The sequence below is a fragment of the Medicago sativa genome, chromosome 7 (genome assembly GCF_051527215.1).
Source record: "Medicago sativa cultivar Bolivia chromosome 7, Bolivia_mono, whole genome shotgun sequence".
Taxonomy (NCBI): domain Eukaryota; kingdom Viridiplantae; phylum Streptophyta; class Magnoliopsida; order Fabales; family Fabaceae; genus Medicago; species Medicago sativa.
In genome coordinates, this window is record NC_140755.1 from 103,862,316 (window position 1) to 103,882,722 (window position 20,407).

Consider the following 20,407-nt stretch of genomic DNA (forward strand, 5'->3'; position numbering starts at 1 on the left):
CAAAGACAATTACTATTTTGAAATAGTCAAAAGTTTCTCAATTAGATCTCTGTCTCGATGTTTTTGTCACATGACGAGGGACTTTATTGAGAAACTTTTGACAAAGAGAGACTATTTTGAAATATTAATAGAGTCGTAGACTAATTTGAGAGTGACTTACAAAGACAAATGAGAGTTTGCTAAGAATAATGTGTTATATAGTTTGTTGTTAATTCCTCTCTAAAGAGTCATTCAATACACAGCTCATAACACAAACTACTTCGATCATGTTCGTCAACAGCGAAATGAAACACCTATTGAAATTTTATATAGTATAACAAAAATTTGAACTGTAAATATTTACAGCCCGATAAATCAAAGGAAAGTTGGGGCAAAATTCTAATTCAAGCTTGGTTAAATGAAACAAAACATTGTTGTTATGAGTTCAATGGTATCCTGAAAACTAGGTGACAACAACAATGGTATCATGAAAACTAGGTGACAACAGCATTTAAGCACGTTCACCTCTACTTTTTCCTGCCTGAGTCAGTACCGTATGCCAACAATAGAATTCTAATAAAAAAAATTGAAGAAAAACTGCATAACTGACGAAAATAAGAACCTGCAGTTCAGGAAATATACGACCATCAGCAACAACCACCATAGCATCAGGTTATATGTATAACATGAAATAAACCAACATGGAATGCAAACAAAAAGGAAGCATTACTTCTATAAAACTATGAACCCCTTCGATACTCAAGTTGCTTTGTGTTCTCCAGTAAAATCTGTCAATCAATGAAGAAATTAGGAAGTCAGCTATGAAATGAATATGAACCATGTTTTTACTACTATATCAATCACATGAATGAGACAGATTCTCACTTCTCGTATGTAGTTTGCAATTGCTTTGCATCCTTCTGTAGCCAGTTGCATAACATTTTCCAATATATCAATTGGTAGTTTAGAATCCATCTACAGTAAATAACAAAATAAATTAGTGCAAACAAAATTTGATGTCCCCTAATCCAAAAATAAAGTAAAAGCCACACCCAACTGAACGCCGCTCAATCAAACTATATGCTTTCCATTCTAAGTTATGAAACACCGCAACTAGTTCGTATGCAAGAGAAAATTACAATGAAAGAGACTGGTGAAGAAAATAAATGCGCTGCCTTCAACAAAATATGTTATAGTGATCTATTTCTGTTAAAATGTTCAAGTTCTAAAATCTTGATCAGCTTTTATGATAACAAGTGCACACTCTGAAGTCAATAGAGGCCGCTATAGCGGCTTTGTATATTGTACAATTTTAGAATATCAGTCTAAATTCGGAGAGCTAATGAAAAATATGAAATTAAGAAAATAAAATATGTTGTTGGAATCACGATATTAAGTGTAAAGAATCTTAAGAATGAGTCAACGGGGGAAAATGAAGTTTGTACTTGACCGAGCATTAGCTGATGTAAACTCCAAACAACCACTGGATAATAAAGGTTCAAGTCACCCTATCAATAATGTTCATCAAAAGTCTTCAAAAAAAAAAAAAAATGTTCATCAAAAGCAAAATGGAGGTCTAGGAAGTTTAAAAAAGTAAAACAAAAGGTCCCCGGAAGTGCGGAAGTGAGGGACGCATTTCCATAGGGGTATTATGGAGTTATAACGTGCAATATCACAAAGTATGCCTTGACTTTCTAACAGGACTATAACTCCTAATTTTTCCTCTATAGTGCAGTTCTCACTTCATAGGAGTCAAATCAATACTCTAGGTCTAAAGATGAGAACAATTTTGGAAGGAGGGACAGGAAATGTGACAGCCTTTATGTGACTGCTAATTGCCAATGACAGAGAGCAAGAGAGATAGGTCTTGAGTATCCTAAAGCCTCTATAAAAAAAGGTAAATACCTGCAGTAAGGACATAATAAACTTTCAGATTTAAGCAAGACACTACACAATCCATAACCTAGGACCAGGTTACAAACATATATAAACACATTTTTTCCAAGTTAATTTACTTTCCTGACTACAACACAAATATGGAGAAAATTTACCTGAAGAAGGGTCACTTTATCTAACTTCGGCAGAATTCCTACAGTTACATCAGGACCCCCAGCACTGTCTTCTACATAGTTCAAATCTGTCCATATTCATTCAGCAACTTTCAATTATTATGACAAACCATGCAGTACTAAATCGAAAGTTCATTATTGCAAAAAAAAAGGACAAAGCGCTCTTGTTAAACTACCAGTTAAAATTTCCAGTAAAACACATACATACCAAGCAGAGGGGTGCTATTGAGGTATCCAGCACTACAGGAAGTTACAAGATCAAGCATAGGGATCCCAGCATCAGCTAGGGCCAAAGTTGCAGCATTTATACAAGCAGACCTAGTTCCTACAAAAGGCATCTTATGAACAAAAGTTATATAAAAGTACAGAGACCTGTTTTAAATATTGCCAACAATTAACAGATTTTTTTTAAAAGAGCACAAGAACAAAAGTAAAATAAAATAACAAGATGAAAAAGGATCACAAGATCCCACTATCAGGCATGAATTACCTCCATCTGCTTGGAGAACTTGGACATAAATATCAATCTGCAAATTAAATAGCCAAATCATTGCAAAAAGAAAATACACAATTTACAATGATTAAAAAAAATAAGGTCCGGAGACTGTAATAGAACCTGGGAACGGGGCATTAAATGTGTCAATATGCATTCTTCCATGGTTTGTCGAATAACCAGAGAAATTTCGGTTGATCTCCTGTAGCATGAGCAAATTTCAATCAAATATATAAGAAACAAACAAGAGGTTGTCCCATGCCAAGGGTTATGGAACCTTGCAAGAACAACCAATCTAATAAACTCTGAATGACAATCAAAATGAGGGAATATTTATGTCTAAATAAAACATTGAGCACCGAAAAAAATTGGAAAATTGATAGAAAGAAATGAAGAAAAAAAATTGAACACATTTTATTTTAAGAATGATATAGGAGATAAGATTCGCTGCTAATGGTTTCACTTTCACAAAACTCCTTTGTCCTTTCACAATACAACAAACACGTGTATTGGATCCCTCTCCCATCCCTTTCCCATCCTTATGTCTCCTATACGTACATATCCGTACATATCCCTTTAAACTACTTAACTTCTCTACTAACTAACTATTTAGTTAATCTATATCCCTTGTAACTAGTTAACTTATCTAATTAACTAAATAAATATAATGATAGATCCTAACAATACCACTCCCCAAAAATCTACCTTATCTACAAGGTTCGTGTATTCCAACAGATCATCTCCTCGCCATGTTTCTGCTAAAGGTTCCTTCAAAATCAGCTGGTCCCTGGTAAGGTTCTCAGAATTCAATGATCAGCCATGCCTATTTCCAATAAACCGTTAATATTTCCAACTAAGCTCATGTTATTGAGCCGCTCAACTAGAGACTTTTCTTAAAGATAAGCTGCTAAACCATAATAACCCGTCACACAAGCAAGGTTAGCAGCACTTTGGTTGCCAGGGTTTTTTGGAGTTGGATCCTTGACAGATAAGGCTTTACGTTGACAATCAACAAGCTTACTGCCATTGCCTCTCTTAATATGCTACTCTATTCACTTAGAATTTCAATCAAACCAGCATTTACATTTCATCACGACAACAACCAAGCCTTACAAAATACCCCAGCAGAAAAGGAACACGTAATACAATTACTAAATTCCACACCTACTTCAGACACCTCTTATCGTAGTTTAATTCCTACGTGTGCAAAAAGATGGAAATGTCTAATTCATAATTACAAGTTATTCTCAATAGTGATCATACTATTGCTACACTCACTCTCGTCCTATCAGTACAGCAATACTGTATCAATTAAGTATGAAGTATCAAGATCAGGCAAAAAGACTGGGAAATTAAACAAGTAAATAAGAACTAACCTGTCGCCCTTTGGTTTCCTCATGCGATCACCAGTGCTAAAATTAGCCATGCTGTATTCACATCGAACCTAGACATGGAAAGAAGAAAAAACGTGATTACATTTTCAGTACAATGCATGTAAATAAACTAAGAGTACACCCAATGTATTATATTATAACTTAATAGAAGAAAGATACCAGAGCCTTGTCGCTCATTTGTTGGCTCCTATTTTGCACCTGAAATATATAGAAGATACTATAAAAACGGCAACATCATCTAAAGCTCAAAACTTTTGTAAGTAGCAAAGCTGATTGATTATTCCCATAGAAAATATATAAATTTAGATGAATGAATGACGATGCATAAGCAAGTAAAATGATTGATTGTAAAGTACCTCTCTAGGGCCATAAACAGCAGCAATGACTTTGGTATTACCCATCTCGAAAATTGCAGAGCTGGTTTCACAATGAAAAAGAAGTTTAAGGTGAAATGCATGGAATATAAAAATAAATAAATTGAGAAAGATAAAAGTATCTACCCATCAGCTTTGGATACAGCACCAATCTCTGCTCGAATTTGTCGCATCTAGGATTGCATAAAGAGGAGAAAAGATGGTAAGTTAAATTTCATATCAGAAAGAAAATGAATTGGAGAAAAGAAAAAAAGGGGAAAACGGCAGTACTTCCATGGGTCGGCGACCATCAGAGCGAAGTCCTTCTGGGCTGACGTACTCCATCTCTCTGTTCTTTGCTTCAGAGAAAGAAAGAAAAAAAGGAACTTAATAAACCCTTATGCGAGTAGATAAGCTAAAATAAATAAATAAATTCAAAACCCTTATTGTATTCACTTTTAATTGTCTTCCATGAGAGCATGAAACCAAAAATCATACATTGAACTTCTCTTCTCTAGAATTGAATTGAAGCGGACAAACATTCTATTCCGAAATCATAAATTAGAAATAAAGCAACAAACCTGTGCTCCGCGGCGGCTCACTGCAGTGCCAGCGGTGGTCGGCGGCGCTTTTTTGGTGGAATCAGAGTTCACTAGCTATAGAATCTTGCGCCAAGTTTTTTGGTTTTGCCAAACCGCTGTCGTTCTATCTTAATATTATCTTAATCTTAATCTTAATCTTAATAATCTATCTATATATAAAAGTTGTCCCAAGCCAATTTTGAAGCCCTAATTTTTCCAAAACCCTAATGACTACAATTACTGTTTTACCCCTAAAAGCAACAAATCACTCCTAAATCGCTCCTATTCTCTCTCGCTCCTATTCTCTCTCTCCCCTCACACGCCCACTTTTTTTTAATCAGAGAAAGTCACCCATTTTCAGACTCTCTCTCTCTATCTACGATTCTTCTGTATCTCTCCCTTTTCTCTCACACACTTCCTCCCAAAACCATACCATGGCTGCTTCTTCTCTCTTTCTCCACCAAAGCCTCCCTTACGAGTCACGATCTCCGATCTCTTTCCTCCATCTACTAAACTCTGATAGCTCTCTCTCCATTATGAACACAGATTGCCGCCGGAAAAATTATTTATCGCACTGATCCACGCACATCTCGCCGACTCCGCAATTGTCGCCGCAACAACAAACGACCTTCGTAATTGTCACCGGTAACTCTCTTTCTCCCACTGATTCATGTTCATATTGATTGTGTGAATTTTGCTAATTTTGAATTTGACAATAGGGTTTGAATTATATCTTTTTCATTGATTTTGTGTAAATTATCATTGATTATCAATTACAGTATAGTCAAAATGGTTGATTATCAATTTTGTGTAAATTATGCTAATTTCGAATTTGACATTAGGGTGTGAATTTTGTGTAAATATAGTTGATTTTGATATGTGATTATGTGAATTACAGCTTTTTCTTCATTGTTAGTTTTTGTAATCGTTACTTTCTCTGTGTTTCAGTCTCAATTCAATATCTTGCAATCATGCTACTTCTCTGTTTATAATCTTCTACTTGAATTATGGATGAATTTCTGGACGTTTTTTTTTAATTCTTACCTTTTAATGTTCTGAACTTTTTTTTTTTTAATTTGTAGGTTCTAATGAAGGTCCACGCAGTTATAGTTACTTGAATCAGGAGAAAAAGAGCACAGGTATTGAATTTTAGTGTCCAAAATTGATAATGAATGTTCTAATGAATCTGAACGTTTCAAGGTTCTAATGAATGTTCTGAATTTTAGTATCACACCTTTAATTGACTCTTTTTGATTGTGTTGTCTTTCTTTCTTTTATGTAGGTTTGATTTGTGATGTCTTGAATTCCTCAATGCAAATGTGATAACACTTAACTATTGAAGATTTTTAATTTTAAGAATCCCTGTCTCATTTCAGATATGATTAAGTATTTATACAAATTGGATGTACGTTTCCTTTCTAAATTTGTATGTTTCTGATTTTTTGTCGAGACATATTCTTTCCTAAATTTTATCAGGACATATTCTTTCCTAAATTGACGAGAAATCTGAAATGTAATTTGCATTTGGTTCTGAACATCATTTTCTTAACACCATTTTTATAATGATTCATTTTGCTTTGAACTTTTAAGCATGTTAACTGCTTTGCTTCATATGTATTAAGTTGAATTATGGATGACTTATTTTTTCTTCATCATAAGTTGACATAATTATTGAAAATGACACAATCATAAGTATATAATACTTTCGTGGTAAGCATAGTTTTCCTCTTCTATCTAATAATTGAATTTCCTTCCTACTATAATATGAGTAAATGCGGTGTACTTTCATTTTCTCTTGCAGGCAGAGGTACTTGGTGTTGATCCAAGAGAAGTTGATGTTCCAGTGGTAGGAGGTCATGTAGGAGTCACAATATTGCCTCTTTTATCACAGGTTTTGTAAAGGATACTTGATACTTCCTTACTTAAAAATGATGACATCGTTAAACAAGTCACTGAACCTTCTTCAAACTTGGTTATTAAAGGTTAAGCCTCCCAGTAGCTTCACTGCAGAAGAAACCGAATACCTGACAAATCACATTCAAAATGGTGGAACAGAAGTTGTTGAGGTAATGTCATATAAGGAATAAGTTTATCACCTAATATGTGATTGGAGTATTAGAAGGACAAACTTCTTAGATATCATGTCCTTGAACCTGTGATTCTTTTTTTTTTATGGAAATCTGAACCTTTAGGATTGCTTCAAAGAGTCCTAACTAAAATGTGATTTCAAGTGTTCATTTGATAAAAGATTAATTACAATTAACTTAAAGCTTCTTCATTCTTGAGTGTGGGATTCACATTGTTATTTGGATTGATATAGTTTTTTGCTCTTTGATATATATTCCTTTAATGTTTCAGCTACTTCATGCAGATTTTTATTGAGGTATTTCCTCAAAATTGTTGCAAATTTATCTTGGTGGATGAGGGTGGAGAACGGGTTCCTTACACGTGTAGTGTTGCTTAACATTTGATGGCTTAAGTCCTTATCTCTTGAAGAATTACGAGAAACGGATGCAAAAAGAATGAAATCTGTGGTTTCAAGATATAGTGGACAATTGGTTGCATGGGACGTTGTGAACGAGAATGTCCACAACCGGTTTTTTAAGGACAAACTCGGCGAAAATGCCTCTGCAGTATATTATTTAACAGCTTACTATATCTTGATCCGAACACCAGCATGTTTATGAATGTGTTTAGCACCATTGAATTCAGTCCAGACCAAGTTGCCAGCCCAGCCAATTATATCAGGAAACTTAAGGAGATTCACAATTTCCAGGAACTACTGGAATGCTATTGGCTATAGTGGTGCAAGGCCATTTGTCAGGCGGCATGCCAAACATTGCTTACATGAGGTCAGGTCTAGATCATCTTGGTGCAACTGGACTTCCTACATGGCTCACTGAAAGTAGTGTGGATTCTAATCCAAATCAGGTATTTCCTATACTTTAAAAGTAATAACTTCTGCTTATTACACAAGTCAAAATACAAAGCTGCATGATTTAAAACAGAAGATGCATAGTTTAGCTATCTATTTTCGTCTGTTAGTCATAAAAGTAAAAGAAACAAACCTGAATTTAGCAAACAAAATTTTTAGAAGTATTAGTTTCATTAGCTTCACTAGCTATATTATATGACATGATCAAACAAAAAATGATTATTTTTTTCTTATTTTTGTGTGTTGGGCAGGCAATGTATTTTGAAGAGATACTAAGAGAGGCTTACTCCCATCCAGCTGTTGAAGGGATTATAATGTTTGTAGGTCCAACGCAAGCCGGTTTCATCAAGACGCAACTTGCAGATGCAAATTTTAAAAATACTCCAACCGGAGACGTTGTGGTCAAGCTTATTGGTGAGTAGGGAACTTGAACTCATACAGCGATATCAGACAATAGAGGAATCGTAGATATTTCACTACATCATGGAGATTATGATGTAACTGTTACACATCCTCTAATCCAATACTCCAAAAAACTGAATATAAGTGTAAGGAAAAGATTTTCACCGGAACCTATCAATGTAAAAATGCATGCCTAAAGAGCAACCAACTATTATAACTCCTACTGAAGCCAGCAATATTTAACTGTGTCAATTTTGAAAGATTATTATTGTAATAAAGGGGTTTTGAAAGATTATAGCAACATTTTTTTGTTAATATTACACTTTTCATCCAAATTAGAAATGAACTCTCTTTGTTAAATATCTAACACAAAATGCACCAGAATTTTGCAATCTATATAAACAGGTGGAAGAAACATTTCACCAAACAGTTAAAGGGCATCATTTACGGTAAAGGCCAAATATTCGATAAAAGGCTTTTACATGTTGAGGTTAAGAATGCGCTTTTTTTAGGTACATAATATAACATTAACATATAATCTTTACAAAAGAATGAAGTAACATTTTGTAAAAAAAAAAAAGAAAAGAATGAAGTAACATACCAATAATATAACATTGACATATAATTTTAACAAAAGAATGAAGTAACACACCATTGATAAAAAATAATATTTTAAAGGTGAATAAATGTGGTGTCTGAGGTTCGAATTCCAACATTTGCATATATTTGGGACCATAGATTTCATTCTCTTTGATATGCATTGAGATTTGCTTTTGTCTACTACATCTACAATGTATATGACCCGTGCGGCAGCACGGGTGAAAAGTCTAGTATAAATAAATGAAAAGAAAATTTGCACTCAAACCCTAGAAAAACCCTAAGCAAATCCTAACACTTTTTACTAAAATGCCCTTCATTTGGAGCCAAAATGCTACATTTTTAAAATGACAACTTTACCCTTCGGTCAAAATTTGTCTTCTGATTTTGTCAGTGTAATGATCATGCTTACATGGAAAGAATAGAGATGCACAGTGCCACCACACAATTGACCATTTAGAAAGACAAGTACAGCAAAATAAACCAACCAATGCCACACAAGGCTCACTGCCACACAAGGCACGTGGCCATCCTCCCTCACAACTCACAACTCACAACAGAGCTTCTTCTTTCTATTTCTCTCTCTCTTCTCATAACCAGTTTCTTTTCTCTCTCTCTCAATGAGACAAGGCAAGCATTCTCCTCCCTCGTCCTCTTCTTCATCCAATCCTCTATCTTCTCAGGTGGGTAGTCATTTTTTTCAATTCTTACTAATTCCTTAATCCTCTCCTTAATTCTCATTCCATCTCACTTTTTCCAGGTTTCTTCTATTCAGATCGTCCCAATTCGTAATCTTGGGAAAGAAATCCAGTGAAAGTGTGAAGATCAGGTTCTTCTTCCTCTTCTCTCAACCCATTTTCAAATTTCCCTTCTCAAACTCAAACTCCCTCCCTCTCTCTCTCTCTCATACGGTTTGATTTTTCAGTTTTAGGGTTTCAATTTCTTTAAATTTTAGTTTCGATTGTGTGCCAAATTGTGTTTTTTGCTAAATTTGATTGTGCAGGTTGTAATATTCAAGGAATGGATCAGGTGGTGGAAAGAGTGAGTGGTTACCATGAACCGGATTGAAGATTCAAGGAAGGAATGTAAGATTTAAAGAATTTAACTCTTTGATTGTTGTGTAGTAACATTGATTATAATAAACTCCTTCCTATTCGACACCCTAAAATTGAATGGATGAGCTTCCAATTGAAGGATTTTGTTCTAATTATAAACAATTGAAGGACAATGTTACAATTAAGGGATTTTTAGTCATAGATAATTAGCTGTGAGAAGTTTGTGTCTGATACAAAATGAAATGGATGAAGGAGTAAAAACAAAGGAAAATTGAATATCATAAATTAGCTGTCTTCTTCTGCTATTTAGGAAAAATTGATTTGTGAATTAGGTAGATATGTGAAGGATTTTGTTTCCATATTGTTTAGTACTTTCGTTTCTCCAATCCCCCCTCCCCATTTCCATTGCTCTTCTGATGCGAAACATGAAAGTAGATAACAGATAACGACTTTTAAGTTGACATAACAAATATGATGAGATAATATATGTCACTGATGTATTGTTTCTCGTCCTGAACATGTCTGTGTTTGTCTATGCATGTTTCTCTGGCTTGACAATTTTATGAAGTGTTGAGTTTGTTCTTTTCTTGTTGTTAATTTTGTAAAGAAAGATAAAGAAGAAATTTTAATTCAATATGAACATTGATATCTCGTGTTGTGCTTGAATAGGTGGGCTATGTATCTGCATCAATAAGAAAAGTAGTTGATGCTAGAGTGGGTGACACGATCACTCACCATTTTAGAAAGGCAGACAATTCACTCCCTGGATATGAAGAAGCCACTCCTATGGTGTTATGTGGCCTGTTTCCTATTGATGTTGACCGGTATTGATTTCTTATTTGCATTTTTTTTCTCTTTGTTGAACAAAAGAATTGTATTGTTAATCGCTAATGTTGTTGGAGTTAATCAATTTTTTTTGGTTCTGGTACCGGATTTCCTGATATACGAGATGCACTTGAAAAGCTTCAACTCAATGATGCTGCACTGAAGGTGGCATTTGTAGAAAACTTAATGACAATAAACTCTACCATCATAATCATGCTATAAGAAAAATATTCAAGCTACAAATATTCACACATGAACTTAATGATTCTTTAAACAAAATAAAACACAATTCTAGAAAAAAATGTTTTCCTAAATAAAGGAAACAAACTTTATATGTCTATAAATAAACAAACAAAATTAGAATCCATATTTCTCAAAATTAAAGAATCAAAAGCTTCGTACTAACAAATTGGATCATAATATTTTGAGATTCATAAGCATATATAATAACCAAATATATATATATATATATATATATATATATATATATATATATATATATATATATATATAACAAATTTAAATTTGTCTTATTTCTCAAAATAACCCTTAAGTACAAAAAAGAAAAAATATATACTTATATGTTGGAAAGTAGTGCATCTTTCGTTTTAGGCATTTGGCAAGGGGAAATAATTTGCATTTTTATGTATATGCAAATTATTATTTTAGTTAGAATAGATTTAACTACCAATTCACCTTTTCTTTAAGTTGTTTGGCTTGATATTAAGTTAATTATTGTGTTGCACTTTTGACTTAAGATTCTTTCATGAAAGAAACGTTGATGTCAAATCTGCTAGGCATAAAGTTAACTTTAATTATGACATGCACGATCTGAATGTGTGGTTTTTTTGATTTATAGTATCTTAATCTATCTCAACAAAGGGTCGGTGTTCTAAATTTGTGATGATTATTAACGAAGGGTATAGTTTCATTCACATTTTTGGCATTCATTATAATGTAACTTATAGAAGAGAGAAAAAACTATAACAGGATGTTTTTGTAGATATTTTGGCTCTCATAGATACATTAGAGAGCAATACCTATGTTATTTTTATTCTATATATATATATATATATATATATATATATATATATATATATATATATATATATATATATATTCTCAAATTGGGTTTGATAACATGTGTTTTTTCTTTGCCTGACCCTTTTTTTTTGTTTTATTATATAATTTTCCTTTCAGATGGTAAAGTATGATGATTTTTTGTGAAGAATTTGACAAAGGTTATGTTGATCGATGATTGTAGGAATAGGTGGGACTGCTTGCTTGATTGGAAGCATCTATGTGTTCCTCAGAGATTTTCAGAAGGCACTAATATCAAACCTGCTGTTCGAAGACCTGGCCAAACTGTGTGTTTTAGAATCAATCGCAACAATGTTCTTTCTCACCTCTGTAAGCCTCTCTCTCTCTCTCTGTCCCTCTCTCTCACACCCTCTATATGTTTCCATATACAATTATTGTGTGTAACAATGTGTGTTTAAGTATTATTTCGGGTTACGTAGGTTGAAACCTTACGCATAACAGTTGAATCATCAAACTTGGCATCCCCATGTTGAAGCCTGCGACGATGATCCTCTCCCTAAATGCGTTGCTACTGAGTTTAAAGCTCTAAAAGATGACATCGTCATGCAGGTAGCTAATTAATTACAAATTCATTACTTTACTTTCGTGGTTGAGATGTGTTTGAAAGTAATGTTTAATTGTTTTAATGTGAACTATATATAGTTCGGTACATATTTAGGCAGGAAGTTCTAGGACTATCATGGCTGAGATGTGTTTAGTTTAGCTATGACTGTTTTGGGCAGGGAATTCCAGTAATTTTTTTGAATTATGTGTTTGACTGCTTGAGCATGGATTTATTTTAAGAAATTTTTCTAATTAGATTTTTCAGATAACAGTAGTTTTACACATAACAACATGCTGCAATATGGATATAAAGACATGTCTTATGCTTTTAATGACATGGAACTAAAGTAGAAAAAGCTACATAGCAAATTAGGAAATTAATCAATCTCATTCTTAAACTATTTTTGAAGCTATTTCGGAACTATTTTTGCTGCTATAGATTACCTATGTTTTCTTGAACTATATTTTACAATAGTTAAAGTAACGAAAACCTGAAGTTTTGATCTGCATTTAGAGAATGCTTGAAATTAATTAGTTTGCAAATTCATTGATTTGCGCAGTTCAACATCCAAATGGAACTTACCAATTCCAATTTGAAACTATGTCAAGTATAGTGAATTAACATTTGTTTTAACTCAGGGAGTGCACATCATTATTTGAAGTTAATATATGTCTTTTTTCAGATTTAAAAGAGTAAAAAGTAAAGGCAATATGTCTTTTAACATAGTAACATTAAAAAGGCTCTAAAAATACTTTTTCTGCATCATTTCTATATTATCAAGTTCTTAATAACAATTAGTTTACGTCTATATTAAATAGTTTGAGCTTTTAAGCAAAGTTTGGTAGTTTGAGACACAAGAGTGGTTAAATATGATTTGGTCAAATTAAATTTATAATATGTCAAAGTTGACGATACATGTTATTTTTGCATTAAAATTTTGATTAAATTACTCATAAATGTTGTGATTAGTTTTGCTAAATGTAATTGTACTCCGTTAGAGCCGTTAGTGTAATTTTATGTGATTTCTACATTCTAAATGTTCAAGTGTAGAATCTATACCAACTGTTAATCTCTTTACCTTGAAAGAATGAGTTATAGGTGGTGTTTTTAAGATCAAGGGATGCAAGAAAACATGTTGATATGGTTATGTGAGATACTAGCTGCACCACTTCACTGTAATCTTTATGATAAGCACTAGAGTTTTATCTCTATATTGATTATGATATATTGATTATGATGTATAAATTCATCTCATCAAAATTCACTATGATGGAGTAAATTGTTAATTATTTATTTCAAATCATCATGTTATAATATATGGAGTAAATTGTTAATTATTTATTTCAAATCATCAAAATTCCTCTGTTATATATGATTACATTTTGACAAATCTTTCTATATATATATTCTTTCAGATCTAAAAGCATGTCTATGGAAGGGAGAACGAGTTCAAGTTTTATCGTAAGAAACCTTGAAAGCAAGCTGCTGCTCAAAAGTTCTATATCTATTATCTGTTGTTCGAAAAAGAACCCACTTTTTAACCCATGTCATTTTTAATTAGTGCTTTCATTCTTTTTTCTTGATTTTTGAGGAATTAGAATGCAAACATGAGGCTTCAGCCTTTCAATTTGATGTTAATAGATGTATTATATTCTACACATTTGTTTTCAAAACTTTCAAATATCGTCAGAACTATTAGTTTTTGTAATGCAGCTATTTAGTATACATAAAGGCTACATCTAGATAAGAAAACAATGATTTCGTTGCCATCCTATACATAAAAGCTACATCTATACATAAATATGTGCATTGTTCTATGCATTTTATCTTCGCCCTATACATAAAGGTTACACGGTAGACTTTAACTTTAGTTAGAAAAAATGACAATATTTTCAGGTTAAAGCTTTTAATTTATTGTGTTCATCATTGACCCGTGCGAAGCACGGGGGCGCGATCTAGTTCATTTATAAAACAGGTTAAATATTTTTTGATAAAATTTACTCCCATGTTTACTTACTTTCAAGATATATGTCTCAATTCAGTTCTTGGTAAAATTTCAGAATATTATTATCTTGTTAGTTTTTTTTTTTTTTTTTTTAGGGATTTATTATCTTGTTAGTTTAGTTAAAACTATTGTTTTGAATTTGTCGAAATAAAAAATTATTATTCAGAATATTAATTGTATTAAAAATTTCACTTTACTGCATTTGACTTCCTTAACCAGTGCCCCGGGGCATTGGTTAACATTTCCCAAATTATATTGGTACTAAGTTCCATTGTCCATTAATTAATAATGATTAATCTCTCTCAAAGAACTGATGAAGCACATAATTATGAAAGTTAAAAGTAAACAAAATTCATTGGAAACAACAAATTTTCTACTTTCAAAGAGTTAAATACTTTGTTTTTCTACAATTTTCAATACAATGTTTCTATATTTGTGTTCTTAATTAGTGTCACGGAACACTAGTTAGCATTTCTGTTAATGTTATCATATTTTTCATCATGTGTGCACTAAACACAAAATAAAATACTAAGATTTATTTCATCACTATCGTATTTTTATCCAACTTCGTTTCATATCATACTAGTTTAGAGACCCGGCGTTGCCCGGGTTAGATATTAAATAAGTTTTATAAGTTTGTATGCACGAATACACGTGTCAGTATGTTAGATTGAATTTATTTAAATTTACAATTATAATAATATAATAAAAATAAATATAAATGATGAGATGAATGTCCAATGCAAGAATAAAAAGTGTAACAAAATCAATAATGAATTAGTCCATGTGGTAAGAGTTTTGGGTCCCTTTAAACATGTGGTCATGAGTTTGTTTCGTAGCCCATGCGTATGAGAGAAAAATCGATTGAAAAGGAAGAAAAATTTAATCATATATGCAAACTTTGTTGAAAGTATTATGTGTAGTTTGTTGAGATATTTCCGCTACATAAAATATTAGAAATTCAATAAAAATTTAAAGAAAATATTGAGTAGATAAGATCAAAATGTTGTTGAGATATTTATGTTAAATAAAATAGGGTTAATTAAGTTTTTAGTCCCTATAAATATTCACAATTTTGTTTTTAGTCCCTATAAAATAAAATCAAACTTTTTAGTACCTGTGACATTTTCCTTAAGCATTTTAGGGACCAAAAATGTTAATGGAAATTTTTTATAGGGACTAAAAATGCTAATGAAAATTTTTTATAGGGACTAAAAATGCTGATGGAAAATTTTATAAGGACTAAAAAGTGTGATTATATTTTATAGGGACTGAAAACAAAATTTTGAATATTTACATGGACCATTTACTTAATTAACCAAATAAAATATTGATTTTTAAAAATAGAAAAAATAATAAAAATATTGAGAATGAATGTGGAAGTGACACGTGGCATAAAAAACCTTACTTTATATATATACTATTGATTGATTGATTGATTGATGTGTAGTTTGTTGAGATATTTCTGCTATATAAAATATTAAAAATTCAATAAAAATAAAAAAAAAATACTGAGTGCATAAGATCAAATGTTTGTTGAGATATTTATGTTAAATAAAATATTGGTTTTTAAAAATAATAAAAATATTGAGAATGAATGTGGAAGTGACACGTGACATAAAAACCTTACTTTATATATATACTATTGATTGATTGATTGATATCAGGTCCTGAAATATTATTATTAAAATCAAAACGCTATTGATTAATAATATTGAAACGAAAAAGACCTGAAAAAATAGTATAGGTGATAGTAGTATAGGTAATAATATTAAAACGCTACTGTTGAAACGAAAAGGAAAAAAAATAGTATATGTGTTAGTTCAAGGACTTGAAACAGAAACAATAGTACAGGTGTTAGTTCAAGGACCTGAAACTCGTAGGTGTTTGTAATGGATGCCAGCAACAATAGTTCAAGGATCTGAAAGAAAAAAAAGAAAAAAAAAACAATCGGTAAATTCACTCGTAGGTGTTAGTTCCCTCTCATATTATATATAAAAATAAAAATCTAAGCATAAGTAAAAGAAACAATAGTATAGGTGTTTGTTAAACCTAAAGAAAGAAAAAGCTTAGATCAAAAGAAGGTTTGAGTTTCAATTTCTGCACAAATCGAAGCCTTTTTTTCCTCAATGAAAAAACTAATTGAAACTTCTTTTCCTAAAAAAAAGAAAGAAAAAAATAAAGGAAGATTTAATGGATAGTATTGAAAATATTATATATAGTTTGTTGAGATATTTTGGCTACACAAAATATTAGGAATTAAGTATAAAATTAAATAAAATATTTAGTGGATAAGATCAAAAGTTTGCTGAGATTTTTATGTCAAATAAGATATAAAATAAAATATAGAAAAAAATATAAAAATATTGAGAATAAACGTGGAAGCGACATGTGGCATAAAAAACCTTACTTTATATATATACTATTGATTGATTGATTGATTGATATATACTATTGATTGATTGATTGATTGATTGATTGATATATACTATTGATTGATTGATTGATGTATAGTTTGTTAAGATATTTCTGCTACATAAAATATTAGAAATTCAATAAAAATTAAAAAAACATACTGAGTGCATAAGATCAAAAGTTTGTTGAGATATTTATGTTAAATAAAATATTGGTTTTTAAAAATAGAAAAAATAATAAAAATATTGAGAATGAATGTGGAAGTGACACGTGGCATAAAAAACCTTACTTTATATATACACTATTGATTGATTGATTGATGTATAGTTTGTTGAGATATTTCTGCTACATAAAATATTAGAAATTCAATAAAAATTAAAAAAAAAATACTGAGTGCATAAGATCAAATGTTTGTTGAGATATTTATGTTAAATAAAATATTGGTGTTTAAAAATAGAAAATATAATAAAAATATTGAGAATGAATGTGGAAGTAACACGTGACATAAAAAACCTTACTTTATTTATATACTATTGATTGATTGGTATCAGGTCCTGAAATATTATTATTAAAATCAAAACGCTACTGATTAATAATATTAAAACGAAAAGGACCTGAAAAAATAGTATAGGTGATAATAGTATGGATGATTAATAATATTAAAACGCTACTGTTGAAACGAAAAGGGAAAAAAATAGTATAGGTGTTAATTCAAGGACTTGAAACAGAAACAGTAGTACAGGTGTTAGTTCAAGTACCTGAAACTCGTAGGTGTTTGTAATGGATGCCAGCAACAATAGTTCAAGGACCTGAAAGAAAAAAAAGAAAAAAAAACAATCGGTAAATTCACTCGTAGGTGTTAGTTCCCTCTCATATTATATATAAAAATAAAAATCTAAGCATAAGTAAAAGAAACAATAGTATGGGTGTTTGTCAAACCTGAAGAAAGAAAAAGCTTAGATCAAAAGAAGGTTTGAGTTTCAGTTTCTGCTCAAAATATGTGTTTACGCGATTAAAAAATTCTCCTTTATTATAGTTAAAAAAAAAAACAAATCGAAGTCTTTTTTCCTCAATGAAAAAACTAATTGAAACTTCTTTTCCTAAAAGAAAGAAAGAAAAAAGTAAAGGAAGATTTAATGGATAGTATTGAAAGTATTATATATAGTTTGTTGAGATATTTTGGCTACACAAAATATTAGGAATTAAGTATAAAATTAAATAAAATATTTAGTGGATAAAATCAAAAGTTTGCTGAGATTTTTATGTCAAATAAATTGTAAAATAAAATATAGAAAAAAATATAAAAATATTGAGAATAAACGTGGAAGCGACACGTGGCATAAAAAACCTTACTTTATATATATACTATTGATTGATTGATTGATATCAGGTCCTGAAATATTATTATTAAAATCAAAATGCTACTGATTAATAATATTAAAACGAAAAGGACCTGAAAAAATAGTATAGGTGATAATAGTATAGGTGATTAATAATATTAAAACGCTACTGTTGAAACGAAAAGGAAAAAAATAGTATAGGTGTTAATTCAAGGACTTGAAACAGAAACAGTAGTACAGGTGTTAGTTCAAGGACCTGAAACTCGTAGGTGTTTGTAATGGATGCCAGCAACAATAGTTCAAGGACCTGAAAGAAAAAAAAGAAAAAAAAACAATCGGTAAATTCACTCGTAGATGTTAGTTCTCTCTCATATTATATATAAAAATAAAAATCTAAGCATAAGTAAAAGAAACAATAGTATAGGTGTTTGTCAAACCTGAAGAAAGAAAAAACTTAGATCAAAAGAAGGTTTAAGTTTCAGTTTCTGCTCAAAATAGGTGTTTACGCGATTAAAAAATTCTCCTTTATTATAGTTAAAAAAAAAACAAATCGAAGCCTTTTTTTCCTCAATGAAAAAACTAATTGAAACTTCTTTTCCTAAAAAAAAGAAAGAAAAAAATAAAGGAAGATTTAATGGATAGTACTGAAAGTATTATATATAGTTTGTTGAGATATTTTGGCTACACAAAATATTAGGAATTAAGTATAAAATTAAATAAAATATTTAGTGGATAAAATCAAAAGTTTGCTGAGATTTTTATGTCATATAAGATGTAAAATAAAATATAGAAAAAAATATAAAAATATTGAGAATAAACGTGGAAGCGACACGTGACATAAAAAACCTTACTTTATATATATACTATTGATTATTGATTGATTATTGATTGATTGATTGATGTGTAGTTTGTTGAGATAAAAAATACTGAGTGCATAAGATCAAAAGTTTGTTGAGATATTTATGTTAAATAAAATAGAAAAAATAATAAAAATATTGAGAATGAATGTGGAAGTGACATGTGGCATAAAAAACCTTACTTTATATATATATTATTGATTATTGATTGATTGATTGATTGATGTGTAGTTTGTTGAGATAAAAAATACTGAGTGCATAAGATCAAAAGTTTGTTGAGATATTTATGTTAAATAAAATAGAAAAAATAATAAAAATATTGAGAATGAATGTGGAAGTGACATGTGTCATAAAAAACCATACTTTATATATATACTATTGATTGATTGATGTGTAGTTTGTTGAGATAAAAAATACTGAGTGCATAAAATCAAAAGTTTGTTGAGATATTTATGTTAAATAAAATAGAAAAAATAATAAAAATATTGAGAATGAATGTGGAAGTGACATGTGGCATAAAAAACCTTACTTTATATATATACTATTGATTGATTGATTGATTGATGTGTAGTTTGTTGAGATAAAAAATACTGAGTGCATAAGATCAAAAGTTTGTTGAGATATTTATGTTAAATAAAATAGAAAAAATAATAAAAATATTGAGAATGAATGTGGAAGTGACATGTGGCATAAAAAACCTTACTTTATATATATATTATTGATTGATTGATTATTGATTGATTGATTGATGTGTAGTTTGTTGAGATAAAAAATACTGAGTGCATAAGATCAAAAGTTTGTTGAGATATTTATGTTAAATAAAATAGAAAAAATAATAAAAATATTGAGAATGAATGTGGAAGTGACATGTGTCATAAAAAACCATACTTTATATATATACTATTGATTGATTGATGTGTAGTTTGTTGAGATAAAAAATACTGAGTGTATAAAATCAAAAGTTTGTTGAGATATTTATGTTAAATAAAATAGAAAAAATAATAAAAATATTGAGAATGAATGTGGAAGTGACATGTGGCATAAAAAACCTTACTTTATATATATACTATTGATGTTTATCGTATCTTGCACACCAAACGAACCTTTGGTCTATGTAATTTGGCTTAATTGCAGTTTTAGTCTCCCTTTTAATTCAATTTCTTTATTCCGGTCCCCCAATTTCTAAATCCATAATTTTGGTCCCTTAGTTATTCTAATTTCTAAAATTGAATTTACATTTCGTTGATGAGGCACAACGATAAATGACATGTCACTAAACTTAGTGCACACATGATGTCACTTCACATTAACCATTTTTAAATTCAAAAAAGTTTTATTTATATTAATATTAATTCGACAAAATCTTTAAAATTAGAATCCATATTTTTCTCGATTAAACTCAACGTAGACTATGTCTTTTAATAAAAAAAATTCAATTCATGATTTTTTGAAATTTCTTTTA

At 30.5% G+C, this 20,407-nt stretch overlaps 2 protein-coding genes and 2 long non-coding RNA genes across 10 annotated transcripts; 2 read left to right on the forward strand and 2 right to left on the reverse strand.

The window, feature by feature from the left end:
- Positions 1-285: 285 nt before the first annotated feature.
- On the reverse strand, positions 286-4,976 carry RRP41 (3'-5'-exoribonuclease family protein). 6 transcript variants are annotated; one of them, XM_085726239.1, is made up of 13 exons: positions 4,870-4,976; positions 4,580-4,637; positions 4,436-4,482; positions 4,292-4,352; positions 4,095-4,133; positions 3,918-3,985; positions 2,665-2,743; positions 2,539-2,575; positions 2,257-2,373; positions 2,031-2,116; positions 865-954; positions 710-767; positions 286-601 (listed from the first exon to the last, which is right to left on the reverse strand). In XM_085726239.1, exons 2-12 carry the CDS (start codon positions 4,631-4,633, stop codon positions 720-722), a joined length of 726 nt encoding a protein of 241 aa, XP_085582365.1. In that variant the 5' UTR covers positions 4,634-4,637; positions 4,870-4,976; the 3' UTR covers positions 286-601; positions 710-719. The 6 variants fall into 6 exon arrangements, with proteins under 6 accessions (XP_085582365.1, XP_085582364.1, XP_085582363.1 ...); XM_085726238.1 differs by having other exon boundaries at positions 4,580-4,642; XM_085726237.1 differs by having other exon boundaries at positions 4,580-4,647.
- A 383-nt stretch (positions 4,977-5,359) lies between these two features.
- On the forward strand, positions 5,360-8,507 carry LOC146911646 (endo-1,4-beta-xylanase 5-like). 2 transcript variants are annotated; one of them, XM_085726240.1, is made up of 6 exons: positions 5,360-5,514; positions 5,952-6,008; positions 6,671-6,760; positions 6,852-6,935; positions 7,241-7,800; positions 8,056-8,507. In XM_085726240.1, the coding sequence occupies exons 5-6, from the start codon at positions 7,657-7,659 to the stop codon at positions 8,224-8,226; spliced, it is 315 nt and encodes a 104-aa protein (XP_085582366.1). In that variant the 5' UTR covers positions 5,360-5,514; positions 5,952-6,008; positions 6,671-6,760; positions 6,852-6,935; positions 7,241-7,656; the 3' UTR covers positions 8,227-8,507. The 2 variants fall into 2 exon arrangements, with proteins under 2 accessions (XP_085582366.1, XP_085582367.1); XM_085726241.1 differs by lacking the exon at positions 5,360-5,514 and having other exon boundaries at positions 5,979-6,069.
- Positions 8,508-9,297: 790 nt separating this feature from the next.
- Positions 9,298-14,059, forward strand: LOC146911647 (uncharacterized). Its single transcript, XR_015018871.1, has 7 exons — positions 9,298-9,486; positions 9,564-9,632; positions 9,807-9,888; positions 10,528-10,682; positions 11,948-12,093; positions 12,204-12,333; positions 13,744-14,059. It is a non-coding gene; the product is annotated as an uncharacterized LOC146911647 (long non-coding RNA).
- A 2,047-nt stretch (positions 14,060-16,106) lies between these two features.
- On the reverse strand, positions 16,107-18,619 carry LOC146911648 (uncharacterized). The gene is made up of 3 exons (XR_015018883.1): positions 18,345-18,619; positions 17,507-17,557; positions 16,107-16,254 (listed from the first exon to the last, which is right to left on the reverse strand). It is a non-coding gene; the product is annotated as an uncharacterized LOC146911648 (long non-coding RNA).
- Positions 18,620-20,407: the final 1,788 nt, after the last annotated feature.